The sequence below is a fragment of the Arachis duranensis genome, chromosome 4 (genome assembly GCF_000817695.3).
Source record: "Arachis duranensis cultivar V14167 chromosome 4, aradu.V14167.gnm2.J7QH, whole genome shotgun sequence".
In the NCBI taxonomy this organism is placed as follows: domain Eukaryota; kingdom Viridiplantae; phylum Streptophyta; class Magnoliopsida; order Fabales; family Fabaceae; genus Arachis; species Arachis duranensis.
Window position 1 is genome coordinate 118,593,057 of NC_029775.3, and position 15,001 is coordinate 118,608,057.

The 15,001-nt window shown below is 32.7% G+C and overlaps 3 protein-coding genes across 3 annotated transcripts; 1 reads left to right on the forward strand and 2 right to left on the reverse strand.

Annotated features, from left to right (window-relative positions):
• Positions 1-526: 526 nt before the first annotated feature.
• Positions 527-3,323, reverse strand: LOC107486531 (uncharacterized). The gene is made up of 5 exons (XM_016107078.3): positions 3,134-3,323; positions 2,300-2,481; positions 1,521-1,619; positions 1,251-1,402; positions 527-1,044 (listed from the first exon to the last, which is right to left on the reverse strand). The coding sequence occupies exons 2-5, from the start codon at positions 2,474-2,476 to the stop codon at positions 657-659; spliced, it is 816 nt and encodes a 271-aa protein (XP_015962564.1). The 5' UTR covers positions 2,477-2,481; positions 3,134-3,323; the 3' UTR covers positions 527-656.
• A 668-nt stretch (positions 3,324-3,991) lies between these two features.
• Positions 3,992-6,220, reverse strand: LOC107486530 (uncharacterized). The gene is made up of 2 exons (XM_016107076.2): positions 6,109-6,220; positions 3,992-4,822 (listed from the first exon to the last, which is right to left on the reverse strand). Exon 2 carries the CDS (start codon positions 4,758-4,760, stop codon positions 4,197-4,199), a length of 564 nt encoding a protein of 187 aa, XP_015962562.1. The 5' UTR covers positions 4,761-4,822; positions 6,109-6,220; the 3' UTR covers positions 3,992-4,196.
• A 4,330-nt stretch (positions 6,221-10,550) lies between these two features.
• Positions 10,551-14,296, forward strand: LOC107486529 (uncharacterized). The gene is made up of 6 exons (XM_016107075.3): positions 10,551-10,781; positions 11,560-11,878; positions 12,186-12,331; positions 12,533-12,809; positions 12,939-13,211; positions 13,653-14,296. Exons 2-6 carry the CDS (start codon positions 11,570-11,572, stop codon positions 14,136-14,138), a joined length of 1,491 nt encoding a protein of 496 aa, XP_015962561.1. The 5' UTR covers positions 10,551-10,781; positions 11,560-11,569; the 3' UTR covers positions 14,139-14,296.
• The last annotated feature ends 705 nt before the right edge of the window (positions 14,297-15,001 follow it).

A 15,001-nucleotide genomic window follows, 5' to 3' on the forward strand; every position in this document is an offset into this window, starting at 1 on the left:
AATAATAATAATAATAATAATAATAATGATGATGTTTTAATATCTTTCTTTAAAGAAAAAATATATTCACAAATCATAATCATCATGTGAAAAATAGATGTATTTCTGCATCATACAAACCATTGGTTGCTATATTACCGAGAGTAGTGTACAATATAAACGTGAATCTATATAAACATTTTTGCTAATTGTGTAGTGCCAACTAAGCAAATCGGTCCGTAAGGCGATTTGAAACGATAACTTAAATAAAAAGGAAAAAGCAGTTTTTAAAACAGAAAAAATAATCAATTTGAAGTTTCAAATTTGCATGTGACTTCAATAACTTAATGTCTAAGTTACACTAAAGATATACAAATCAATATAAGATTTAAAATTGTGACATACATAAGATAGAAACTATGAAGCATGAAGTCTTTCCATAGTATAGATGTTGGAAAAACCATGTAACCTATGTCACATGTCACATGTGGAAACATCTTTGTAGAGAAGAAATAAGTTTTCAAACTTTCAACTACTATCAAACATATTGAAAAACCAAAATCATGTAACATTTGTGTAATAGTCCTAAAATTATGCATCTTTGGTGAGGATTTACAATAAAGGAGAAGGAAATAAAATGTTCATTAAGTGCTTTTAAGTAGAGTAACCTTATTACTCTATATAAGCCAATTGACAGTAATATTGCCAAGCCATATGAACAATGGGAACTGAGCCAAGGCAATGAAGAGCAAGAGATAGTGGTGTTTGCTCGAATCGTAACTCCTGACCTCTGCGAAGAGGACTCTTTTCATGGTTTTCACCAGGAATATTCCCATGCATAAGCAAGTCCAAAGCATCAAAAAGTAGTACGCGTAACTCGATAGGATTCTTCCAGCCACAGCCAAAGACATACCTGTGAAGGTATACCCGGTGTACGCTACGATGTCCAACAGAGGTGCTTCTCCACCACCCAATGTAAGCAATATCATTTTAAGCAGTGATGCTTGCATAAACCAACCAAGCAAACCCTTGATGAATAACCAGTTCAAAGCCTCGGGACTAAACCTGGCCAAGATTAGAGTGGTTTTAACAAACAATGAAACAGTGCTAAGCACCGATCATGCGGTGCGAGAACGGAGCTGTTCAATAATTAGATACAAGTGAAAGCGAAATGTTAATATACTGACACTGTATGCAGAAACACAAACTGCAGGCACAACTATGAGTGGCTAAGTTCAAATTTGAGGGGACAGTAAAGGTAATATACTTACTTTCCATGAAGACCCAATGAGATGCCGGCAAGAACAACATAGGTGCCAAATGCCATTAGTGGAATATACAGGTCAGGTGCATTTATGTCATAGATTGGAGGTTTGTAGGAGAGTCTACCTCCCACTGGTTCGGTGATTCTTGTCCAATGACCCTGAACAATATAATATAATACAAAGATAAGGGTAATGCGCGAGGAATAATATAAATTAAGATATTCAAATAAAAAATCGGTGAGATAAATGTGAAAACAGAGTAACATCACTTCTTACCCGGTGTAGAAATGGGAACAAAACCACCTTTAACTTGTTCCTAACATACTGGTCATTCACTTGAAAGTAGTATTGAGGATCAGAGAAGTATCGACTTATCTGTTATTGAACATCTACAGTTAATTCAAATATAAAACCCCAAATTCAGACCTAGAGAGAATATCTACATTTAACATAAGCAAAGATAGCAACTAAAGATCCATTGATCTAGTCAATATGATCTTCAAGATGGATTTAGTTTAGACGTAACCATTATTGAAGCCAAGGTAGGAGAGCATATGCCACATAGGAAATACAATCAAAAGTAAATTACAGAACACTTCAAATACTCTTGTAAAATGTAATATCAAAACCCCATTTACAATAATGCTCAGTTGTGTGCTACAACAGTAGGTATTATTCTGATGATACACTTCTTAGAAATTGGTGACTGAAAATGTTATCACAGCTTTAATAACACTAGCAGTTTTCCAGACACAATTTGAACACATCGAGCTGATCACAGACATACAATCAGATTTGGTATCCGAAGCTTTTTGTGAAGGGGAAAAAAGGTGAATACTTCAATGATGATGTCTTTGCATGAAGATAACATTTTGAACCATTAGATGGCCCCATCAAACATATCAATCCATCGAACGGTTCCCGATGTCATTTTCATGTGAAGACATCATCATTGAAGTATCCACACAAAAAAAATCATTGAAACACTATATGATGTAATAGTTCAAGTACGAATCACTGACTAAAATAAATACTAAAATGGTAATTGTACATACATTGCTTTGAACATACTCAGAGCTTGATCCAAATAATCTTTCTCCATATGCACCCAATCCACCTCGAATGAGTCCTGAACCGGCAGATTGAAATGCATTACCAAATGGATTTGGTTGTGAGTTAGTTGGAGGTTGGGGTTGAAGTACCCCAAGTTGGGGTCTGACATTATTGTACATTCTAACTGTCATGTCAAGAAGTTAAGTAATCAATCAGAAATAGTTATTTTTTGTTTTTCCTGTTCAAGGGAATAATTTATAATGATGCAGAACCCTATATAGCAGATGAACTAATTTAAAAGAAATATGAAAAAAAAGGTAAAAACATAAACAAACTTAATTATGCAGAAATAACATTAGTAATGAGCAGAAACTAGTAATTAACCCAAAAACAACATTAGTCATGGCATCTAATCTCTCATCACATGAAAATAACCCAAAATATATCATCTAACTAGAAACATGATCAGCTCAAATGGTACCAAAAGTGATATCAGCTCAGATGCAAGATTTTCACTACATCCTAATTCCCCAATTTGTTGACTCCATATTTAATAGTTAGTAAAAATTAACACTTTAGCTAACCACTAAAGCAAAACATATATGTAATAATAAATAATAACAATACGATTTAAGTAAGAGGAATAAAGAGCAGACGGAAAGCAATGAAATTGAAGGTTCATCAGCGTATAAATTTCAAAGCTTTAAGGTCAATACATGAAAAGAGAGGGGTGGGGGACAAAAATCTATAACTGAAAATCATAACAAAGAGAGGATGCTACAAAAAATTACAAAAATAGAGATAGAGGTTGAAGAATAAGAAGAAGAAGAATGAACCTTCGGCAATGGCAGTGCCAGAGGAATGAGACTCCCTCACTCCCGTTCCCTTTCTCAATTCGCACCGTTTTGGAACCTTCTACTATTCTCTTTCCTTCCTCAGTACCTCTTCTATATTTAAGAGCTTGAAAATGGAAATGCCCAAAGGGTCAAAACCCTTCTTTTCGAAGTTTTCTCTATTCTTTCAAGAAAAGTCAAAAAGAAAATAATTTATTACCAACTGAAAAAATATTAGCCTCCCAAAGTATTATTTATATTTTTATTAATATAAAAATATTTAAATTCATCTTTTTCGCATCGTAATTCGAGATTTTATTTTATTTGTTATTAACAGATATCTTTAAATTCAAAATACAAGTTTTTGTTTGAAAGATAATTTAGTATATAAAACTAAAATTATTAGCTAACTTTATAAATGAATGTTTTAGCAAATTTCTTTTAAAGAACTAATATTGATGTCCATTTTTTAAGTGGTTAAAATATATAATATGTGATTTTAGTTAACCTAGTCCATCTTAATTGTTTTAACATTAATTAATATTTTTTTAACTTATTTTGCCGTGCAGGTAAAAGAAAACCAAAGTTGAAATATTGCTTGAAAAACTAAATGTGTCATCCCTATGCGTAACAAAATATTGGCATCATGTGCTTAAACAATAATAGTAAAGAATTTCAAATGATAAACCTTTCAAAATTCACTACCCATCAATTATTAGAAGTGTTTATGGTGAAACTTGAGCTAAATGTGCTAGTGCAAGGCTCTACTGTTAAGGCAGCTTCATTTGATAAAATTGAGGAAGATTACAACAATCCTCAGTCACAGTTCACAAAACAAAAGTAAAAACAGACACAATAGAGTAAGTAATCTGATCATCCAAAGCAATCACAAAGGAATAAAAAAAGTAGACATGGCTTACGTCATAATGTTAAGAACAACTTTGTAGGAAAGTATATAACTAATTAACTGCAATATCTAACAAAATTTTATGAGGTTACAAGACATATCGGAATCAACCTCACAGTTTAGCCTACAACAACAACCACCATTGTCAAAACCTTACACTCAAAGCTCATCCTCCATCCTCAAGTATTCTCCAACATCAGCTTGGTGCAAAACAACGATTGCACTGGGGTCGAGCTTCCTACAATCTTGTGTTGATTTGGCAGCCACCCCAAAGCCCAACGGCACATCAGCCATTGAAAACACCACAACCCCATCGCCGGGGGCAATGTTCTCGGTGATCCTCCCTAATGCACTTTTCAACACATGGTTTCCATACAAAAAGGACATCTCTGACTGGGGCTTGAGCCACACCTTGTGCTTGGCGTTGGCGGCAAGCAGGTTGAGGGCCTGAACGGTGAGATGGAAGCTTCCACCGTGGGTGTATTTGCCAATGCAGGTACCAAGGGAAACAAGGCTGGGCCTGGCAACATTGGTGGCACGCTTCACAAGCGACTCGCTTGCATAGTAGATCTTGTTCTTGTGGAGACGGAAGCAGTATCGCCCAGGATTTGGTTCAGGGCCTTCATGAGAGGGATTTTCCACAATGTTCTTGAGGTTGTTTCCCACGAACTTGAACAGCTTCTCGAACACTGCCGTTGTCTCCTTCTCGTCCAAAGGCCTCATCTTTCAGAACTGCAGTATTTGGCTTCTCAGATTTTACAGATGTAATGTTGTTCGTATCAAACCTGAAATGAATATAAACAATTTTAATGACTAGAAAGTAGAAACAACCCAGATTGTGGTCTGACATTTTCAATGCCTTATCAAAATTCAAAAATTCAATGATCAATCAGAAGCAACTGTGTGCATATGTGCGTGTGTTTTTCAAATTCTAGCTGAACTAATCAAAACAACTTTTAATTACTAGAAACAACCCTAGTAATGAGCATTTGAAGTGTTAAAAAAAATTTTCAATTAGTAGAAACAATTTTGATAGTAAGCAGATGAACCAATTAAAAAAACAACTCCAATGAGTAGTGAACAACTAAAACAATAAGCATAAATCAACCTAATCCAGAATTCCAGATACACAATCTTTTCTTCAGATGAAAAAATAGTAAACTCCATAAACCTACTACGGTAATTGGTACCAAGAACCATATCAGCAGAGATACAACCATTTTCGCCACACCCCAGTTCCCCAAATTGTTAGACACCATAGACATTATTCCAACTTGCCCTCGTAGCTTGAATCATAACACCATTAAATTAATATAAAACATTATATATTTTAACTAATTACCAACTAATTATGAACTCAATTAGTTACCTAACATTCTCAAAAATTCAAAGGTTCATTTTTCATCTCGGCAGAAACGAGACGAGCAGAAAAAGAAAAGGTTATCACATCATCCAATTCGTATTTTTATTACTCATTTTTCAATTTTCATGTACCATTATTCTGCCATAGACCTATAACCTTTCACCCACAGAGAAAACCCTCTCTTCTGACCAAAATGGAGCCCCACGACAAAGTTTTTAAAAGGAATCACACAGCAAAAAGTTTTTTTTTTTTCATTTCCTTTGTTCTGCAGTCATGGTTCCTTCATTCTTATACCCAAAATATATCTAACAGTTTAAAGTTTGGGAAACATAGTTCATAAGAATATAAGATAATGCCCCAGTACCAAGTAGTCTGAATTTCAGTTTTTATTTGCCCCCATTCTTTTAAATAAAAGTTAAAATTTCAGCACAAAAAGGTAGGATGAGTCTGCCATATCCATGTTATGGAGATAGTGGCCATTCTTTTGTTATCTCTGGTGAAGAAAACTAATTGAAAACCTAAACCCTAAATCAGTTAATAAATTACATAATTAAAATCCTAAATTTAAAAACTAATTAATAAATCAGCGAATCCTGTTTATCTAAAATTTAAAAACCTGAATCAACTAATTATTATTACAGCGAATTAGTTAATCGATGTAAAGAAGAAGCTGACTGAAAATTGAAAAAGTGGGAAGAAGGAACTCACCAATCACGGCGAGCAGCTACCGGAGGCGAGACGAAGGGTTGACCGGAGAGCAAATGAAGGCGGAGGCGAGGCCAAGAAGACGACGGCACACGACCCAGAAGCCACGAATGCTAGGTTTCTTTTTTCAAAAAAAAAAAAAAAACGACGTCGTTTTCATATTTCATTTTTAAGAAGCATGACAGCGTTTTTTACGGCCCAAGTGCCTAACCCAAATACCCAAGTATCTGGCCAAAAAAAATAGAGTAGAGTAACACATAGTTCCTAAGAATTTTGACTTTTGAATTAATGTTTGTACATTAAAATCAATTATCAAAATAAGTTATTATATATTTATATATAAATATAAATATTAATTAATTTATTTTTAATATATATTTTATATTCTAATATGTATTTTACATTGATTGTTAGTTGGATCATCCCTCTTTGTGGTTAACTCCGTCCGTGTCTTACTCTGTTTGTTGTTGAGTTATATTTGCAACTGGTTGCATGCTACATGTTTGATAAAATGTGTGATCCTCTGATTGACCAATTCGTCTGTGCTAGCTTCCTTGTTTCCTGTGATGCTTCTCTGTTGTTCTCATTTATGTTGCCTCTGATTTCTAGAATCGTCAAAGACATCAATTATATACGCCCCTCAATTTTTTGGAATTTTTGTTTTATGAATTTGTCCCTAAAAGGCTTAACTTTGCAGGTTGTTTAGTTGTTTTCAGTAGAAATGATGTTGAACCCTTGTGAGTGAAATAGAGAGGGTATTTGGGTGTCTACCCTTTTGGGTATACAAGTAATATTAGCTTTATTTTCAAACCTCTGACTTTTGTTTCTTCTGTATTATTAGTACCTGCATCTAAGGATAAGAAGCTGAAATTGCTAGTCTGGTATTCAAGCAATCCACTTGGTGCAGTCTCTCTCTTTCTGAATATTGTTGATGTAACTAATGAATTATTGCTGATTCGTCAGGATAACCTGTTTAGCTTATGATTAACATTGGCAAGACTTTTTTTTCCTTCATCACAATTCATGAGTATTAGCTATTTTAGTTGAATGCAGTTATATTTATCACTTTTAGTTTTGCCTTGAAAATTAGGACTACATAGCAGTTAAATTGTCGTGAATTTTGGATTTTGCTGCTTGTTCTGTTCTTGGAGTTGTAAGTAGTTGTCAATGTCATGTCATAGTGATAATTGTTGAGCTACTTTGCAAATATTCAGTTTTCTGATAGTGATTACTTCCTTTGTCATGTTCATAAATGTTCATTTATTTGATTTTCAGAAAAGTGATATACATTTGATAGTTCAATTTGCTACAAACCATTTGAATTACATTAGTTATACACGTTGTTTTCGCCAGTTTTTTTGTAAGGAATGAGTCGCTTGCAAGGATCTTCTTCCAGCCTTAAACAGAAGCGAGAGTTGGCTTTAGTTTCTGATACTTTGACAGATGGATAGCACATATTGATTACCATTTTGTGAATCTACAATGAGAGAAGTGAAAAAAGTAAAGAAAACTATTTGCTTTACATTTGCACTTTCAAATTTCAATATGTTTGTCAAGTAGATCCAATATGTTTGTTTTGTCTTGGAAGATTTTATTGCTTTTAGAAGATATACTACTCTGTGGAACTTGCTGCGGTTGCCATGACTTTGAACATCTCCTGAAGCATGAAAATGATTGAATTGCAACTTCTTTTCTGAAGCAAAAAAATCAAATAGAATTGAGCGAGGACAAATCATTTAAAGATGATAGCAGCATATGTTTAATTTGATTAGAATCTACTATATTTTATGATATATATTTTGATCTTTAATATACTAGGACTAGCATATTCTCTTTTCTGGTTACATATTTTCCACTTTCTTGATTACATTGTATTTTAGCCTGAGATTGAAAGGGATTCTACTTTGCTTATACTTGAATTCCAAAACATATTGAATGAAGAGAAACCCAAAAAGGGAAAATAAAGAGGACTGGTCTATTTGATACCTTTCTTTTTTTTGGCCATGAATTCGTTCCATTTGCTCTATTTTAGCTTTCTTACTTTCTTTGATTTAACCGTCAATTTAATAAGAAAATACGAGTTCCTGGTTTTAAGCCTAAACCAAAGCAACCAAGATAAACGGTGCAAAATCATTACATGTGTCACTTAGTTGATCAATTTAAGCTATTATATAAATAATAAATATGTCTATGCTTTCCATATGAGTCAAATTCAACATTAATAAGTTCATATCGTTGAATTAATCTTTTTTTAACAAGTCCAAAACAAAGAAATCAACAATGGATCAGAACCAGAACATGAATCCTGGCCAAGCCATTGGACAAGCTCAGGTGAATATATTCATGATCTTTCAATTTAAGTATTTCATTCTATGTTATGTATTTTGATTTTGACAAAACAAGCTATAGTAAAAAATGTCATGATAGCTGATATCTAATGTTATTGATGACTTAGGGGAATATGATGGACAAGGCTTGTTGCAATGCTGGTCAGGCTTGCATTGCTGATCAACCCTGCAAAGGACCCTGCAAAGAGGTTATGTCATTTATTTGAACAGATTAGTTTTTTTTTTTAATTAGATTTCAGGGAAAAAGCCTATGTACAATGAATAATAAAGCTTTTATTATTATTTTCAAAAGAGTTCTTTTAGAATAGAAAAATGTGAGGTATCAGAAACTGAGATGATGAAGAAATAATGAACAAGAGAGAGATTTGTGCTATATATACATGATTCTTTAACAGATTCTAACTAATTGTGCTGAGCTGGACACACTCACTAACTAACTTTCTGATTACCGTACATTATGTGCAATGTACATGTTATTTATAAATTTAGTAAAAATTATTTACTGTTTAAAAAAATATATTATTTATCATAGTGTGGTGTGTACTCTTGAGATGGAGCCTATATTCTATGGTAAGAAACTGATAAATAAATAATGAGAACATGAAAAATAAGTCATGTTGTCTCTATTTATTTTAGAATACCAAAATCTTGGTTAAGCAATTTTAGTGACTGATAAATGTATTTTAATTTTGTAGACTTGTGAGGATAAGGCAAAGCCACAAGAATGTGCTGATGCTTGCAAGAACACAGTTGGGGCTCACAAATGAATCAAGTGGAGTAGATCTTTCAGTGTTTTAGTTTTGGACTTTTGGAGGTTTATGCATTAGACCTGCAATTTTTGTTTTAGCAGTAGTAGTTATATCCTATTTTAAATAGTTTATAGAAAATGTTGTTTTGCCAACTCTTCAGTTATGAAGAGAATAGTTTTGTCCCAATATTTGTAAAGAATTATTTGGTTTTTTATTTTATAATTGCTAAATCATAAGAACTAACATATATGATCAACATCATGAGCAACAAATGAAATGAACGTGTAATGACATAAAATAGAATCATAAAAAAATATAATTTGACCATTTTTAAGTACTAGTATTTTTAAAAGTAGTAAATTCTAAAAAAATAATCATCAAGAAAAATATTCATATTTGCTTGGTATTGTTTTTCCATATCAGCTTGGTATTTAAACAGAAGAATGATTTCAAAAATCATGGCAATAAGCCAATAACCAAATCAGACTAGATTGATGTTGGTGTTTGGGAGAAAGTACATGAAAATGGTAAAGACAATAGTAATCATCAACAAACAACGTAAAAAAAATCTGAATAATCATAAATAATTTTAGGATAATTTTATCAGGATAAGCATTATTCTTATTTTGTAGCTTTAAATAATTAAAAAAAAAAGTTGATTCCACCGCTTCTTAAACACTAATTAAAGTATTGATTCTATGCACAATTTCTACAAGAGCTAGATAGAATTGATGATCTCTTGTTCATGGTGAACAAAGTCATTTGCCAACTTATACCTTTAAATGACATGATTACGTGGTTAATTAAAGGCTTTAATTTTTATGTATTTTGTTTGTATGCTAGCGTAATTATATATTGTACTTTATAAGTAAAATAACTAGAACTATATTTTTTATATTTACTGTTTAAATGGTTATCTTCTAAAATAAAAATTTAAATGTATTATACAAAGAGTTAATAGTTAAAATCATTTTTTTAATTAAAGATAGAAGATTTAAAATCGCAACCCTTTAATTGAGTATAAAAAAACGATGTCATTTGAGCCATTACTCATTCGCAATAGTTAAAATCATTCTTAAAATATTACTTATTATTTAAATTAAATTTTAAAAAAATTAATCAATTAAATTCATTTTCAAAAGATTTTAAGAATAAAGTTTTATTATGTGAAGATAAGTATTAATTTTTAGGATGAATTTAATTAAAACAAATCAGAATTCAATTTGAGTATATATAATCTTTCAATAACTAATTTAATTATTTATTCTTCAAAATATTAATATAAATTTCAATTCAGCTCCTCAAAATCAACCTATCATTTAATCAATACATAAGAAAGATTGAAGCTTTATTTTTTTCATTAATTTAATTTGATTAGTGATTACGTTTTTATTAACTTTGTTTATTAGTTTATCGACAGAATCACTCAGAGGGAGAATAAGTTCTGGTTCATGTGCGAATAAAGGGCTATGAAGAGAATAAAGTTGTAGTTTTGAAAGTAATTAGCTTCTATCAATTCATATTTTCATCGATCTTCATCACTTCTCTCTAGATTCCGCACGCTGATTGATCAATCAAGGTAACATTTGTAATTTTTCAATGTTCTTCTGATATGCTGTCAAATTCATCAATGGAGATTTGATCTCTTTGTATTGCATGTTCATTTTGCCCCCTTTTACTTGTTGCCGTGAGTTTATAAATACACAAGAAGGTGATCAATTGTGAAAAAGGTGTGTTCATAAGCCGTTTGGTGAGCTCTGCCAAGAACCAGGTGAGAAATGGTGAAGAACAATGACGGAGAGGGAGAGAGAAAGAAAGAGTAGAAAAGAGAACTTTCTGGAATAGTGGCTATTTTATCAGAGAAGTTAATTACAATTAGTGTATATTAACCTTATATACAACCCTTGCCTAACTAACTATCCACTACCAATTTAACTAATTGCCTAACTAACATGGTATATATATAAATAATGAACACTATCAACATCAATGCAGACGCATGTTTCTAAATTGAATACTGAACACAAAACTGAAACAAAGTTATGATTTTGTTGTTGGGTTTCTGCTGGTTGGTTATTACCGTTTTTTATGTAGCAGGTCCCATTTTTCTTTATATAATTGATTTAGATTTTAGTTAGAAAAATACACATGAAGTGTTGGGTGGTGTATTCTAAGCTGTGAAATAGCTCAAAGGTAAAATCTTTGTGTGTAATTGATAATATGCTATTTGTGTTCTATGTGAAGGAATCATCTGAGAGTGAAGTTGCTGAATATATCAGCAATTTCTTTTTTTTTTTTGAAAGAATTTTCTTTTTTAGATGTTTAATACTGCTATTATATATCTAACCTGAGAATAGAAGGAGCAGAATGAGTAGTCAAGAGCTGCCAAAGAAAAGAGTGGCATTTGTGCTGATAGATGGGCTGGGGGATGTGTCGCTGCCGAGGCTTGGATACAAGACTCCTCTTGAAGCAGCGAAACTGCCTAACTTGGACGCCATTGCGTCAGCTGGAATCAATGGACTAATGGACCCTGTTGAGGTTGGCTTGGCTTGTGGAAGTGACACTGCACATCTTTCCTTGTTGGGTTATGATCCTAGAGTTTATTATCGTGGTCGAGGTGCATTTGAGTCCATGGGGGCTGGATTGGCCATGTCACCTGGTGATATTGCTTTTAAGGTTGGTGTAAATCCCAATTCTCACTGTTTGTTTTCATTATTTAGTTAGGAAAAACAACTTGAAACTTAACAAATAGAATGAAACAGAGGTAGCATTTTTTAGTAGATATGAACCTACTTTACTTTAATTTGACATTACACTTTCAACATACTTACTGATGTTATTCTATGTTCCTCGCAAAAACTGTGGTTTCTTAGTATTCTTTGTATGATTACTTCTTAATCTTCCTATTGCAAAATAGTTATATCTCAGGCTTTTCTGAATTTCACATGTTAATAACTTAGTGATTCCCCCTTATTTTCTGCAGTCAAATTTCGCAACACTTGATGAGAAAACTGGAATAGTCACCAGTAGGAGGGCTGACAGGCACTTCGAAGAAGAAGGCCCCATACTTTGTGCTGCCCTCGACGGAATGAAGCTGCCATCTTTCCCTCAATATGAAGTTAGAGTCAGGTGAAGATTCTTAAGGTTGCCACTTAGCATGAATTAAATTGAGTTTTTAATGTTTTTGTTCTCCATTTTTATGAAGTAGACTTGGGAACATTTTGGTTGTTGCCAGAGAAAATTTAAGTAGCATAGAAATCTATATATATTAGTGATCACATACATTTTGGACATCTTGGATGACTTGGTTTTAATTTAAAAAATTCATAGGTATGCAACAGAACATAGATGTGGAGTGGTTGTCAAAGGACCAAATTTGAGTGGAAATATTTCAGGAACAGACCCATTAAAGGACAACCGCCTACTTTTGAAAGCCGAAGCTCTAGACGATTCTGATGAAGCAAGAAACACAGCTGATGTTGTTAATGAGTTGTCCAAGGAAATAACAAAAATATTGGTTTCTCATCCTGTGAATGTTAAACGTGCCACAGAAGGGAAGAACATAGCAAATGTAGTCCTTTTAAGAGGTTGTGGCATTCGAATTGAGGTATGCTGTTTCGGTTAATGTTATATTACACAGTTATGTTAAGCTGCAACCTTTTGTTATACAGGATATTCGTGTAAATGTACTATTGATCTGCCATTAGTACTTTCAAATTGTATATCATTATTACAGGTTCCTCCATTTATAAACAAACATGATTTATGGCCTTGCATGGTTGCTCCCACAAAAATAATTGCTGGCCTGGGTTTATCACTTGGTATTGATATTCTAGAAGCTCCAGGAGCCACCGGAGATTATCGAACTTTACTAACTTCAAAATCATCAGCAATAGCTAAGGCTCTCTCAGCTCCTTTGCAATCTTGCCCCCGAGTTTTTGTACCTGGAGAGGATGAGCACAAAGAAGGCCGGTCGGATGGCTATGACTTTGGATTTCTTCATATCAAGGTCAAAATTTTATAGCTTTGGTTTTTCTCTCTTTTCACTTGCTTGGAAAATGCATAGTTGTTTAGACTATGATCTAATGAGAGAGTGATGTTTAGAGTAAACTGCCATTTCTACCCGTAAAAATTTAGAATGTTGACAAATCTATCTGAATAAACGAAACGAACTTTATATTCATGAAAGATGAGTAAATTACCATTTTTACCGATGAATGTTCAAAATGTTAGACCGTCTTTTGTGGGTACAAACTACAAAGCTAGTTTCATTCATTCATGAGTATATTTATCAGTGTTTTGAATTTTTATTGACAGAAACATTAGTTTACTCATGATCTTATGGGAATTTCCAAACAAATGTCTTGTGTTTAGTGCTACTTAAAGCTTGCGTTCTAAGTTGTATTCTTTTAATTACTGAATTGTGATGAGATTTTGTGTGGTGCTACAGGCAATAGATGATGCAGGCCATGACAAAGCTAGCATTCTCAAAGTCAAAGGATTAGAAGCTGTAGACACTGCAGTAGGGCAGTTGGCAAGGCTTTTGTGGGAAGCAGAATCATCAGGAAAATTTCAGTTTTACCTTTGTGTCACAGGTGATCACTCTACTCCAGTAGAGTATGGAGATCACAGCTTTGAACCGGTTCCATTCACGATGTGTCGGTTGAGAGACTTCGTTGGTGCGATTGGCGAGTCCACCATTCAAACCACTTCTCTGGACCCTTTTCCTATTCCCAGTGTTGTGCCTGGTGAGGACTTGACCAATGATTTGGAACAAGAAGAGAGAAAAGAGAAATGTTCCGAGTCTTATGGCGGCGATTCAGTTTATGAGCTGAATGAATTGGCAGCTGCAAGGGGATGTTTGGGACGTTTTCCTGGAAGTGAAATGATGGGAATTATAAAGAAATTCATCAGCATAGATGTGGTAACTGCATAACTATGAAATTAAGAGTGTTGTGGCAGTTAATATTGTTCTGATAGTCCTAAGACTTTTCATCTTTTTTTGTTACCTAAAAAGCAAGTGCTTTCAGTGTACAACTCATCAAATTTTTAACACTACTACTATTAATAGAATTGTGTATCAATGTTGTTTTCCTTTCTGGAGACGGAGATGTATCAGTGTTCTAATCAAAATCAAAAGAATGATTCATGCCTTAGTAGTTGGTAGAAGAGACAAAAGTAATAGTACTTAAATGAATAATAATCAACATTGGTTAATAAAGTTAGTGAAGAACAAATTCTCATATTTTAAATAGAAGCAAGATCAATTATCTCAAATATTTAATTGATAGGTGATCAATCTTGTAAATTTTGTTTCCAAGTGTTATCTCAAAAATTGTACTTTAATCTATATAAAATGATTAGTGTTACTATGTTTCACTTTGGTTGCTTTTTTTTTATTGTTATTTTAGATATACTCCAACAATAATTTTATAAAAGTTAATTGTGCATTATTGAGCTAACATGTGTCATTTTGTTAATGTTTTTAATTGAGAAAATTGTATAGAAAACATATAAATTTAAAAATTTTCATCCATTTATTATATATTTAATAAAATAAAAATTTAAAACTTTCCGTAATAATAATAGGTGTTGTCTTTGGTGGATTAATTTTTATTTTTGGGTGGCTAAAATGGATAAAAGCGTGGTTTGAAAGAGACAATGATAAATCCAAAAATTTTAANTGAGTAAAAAAAACTCAAGGATATAAACTTTAACTAAATAAATTCATCAATAATATATAATGACAAAATTTATTTTGGTGTCAACATTTTTTTTTAATTTTGTCCTTTTTAATCA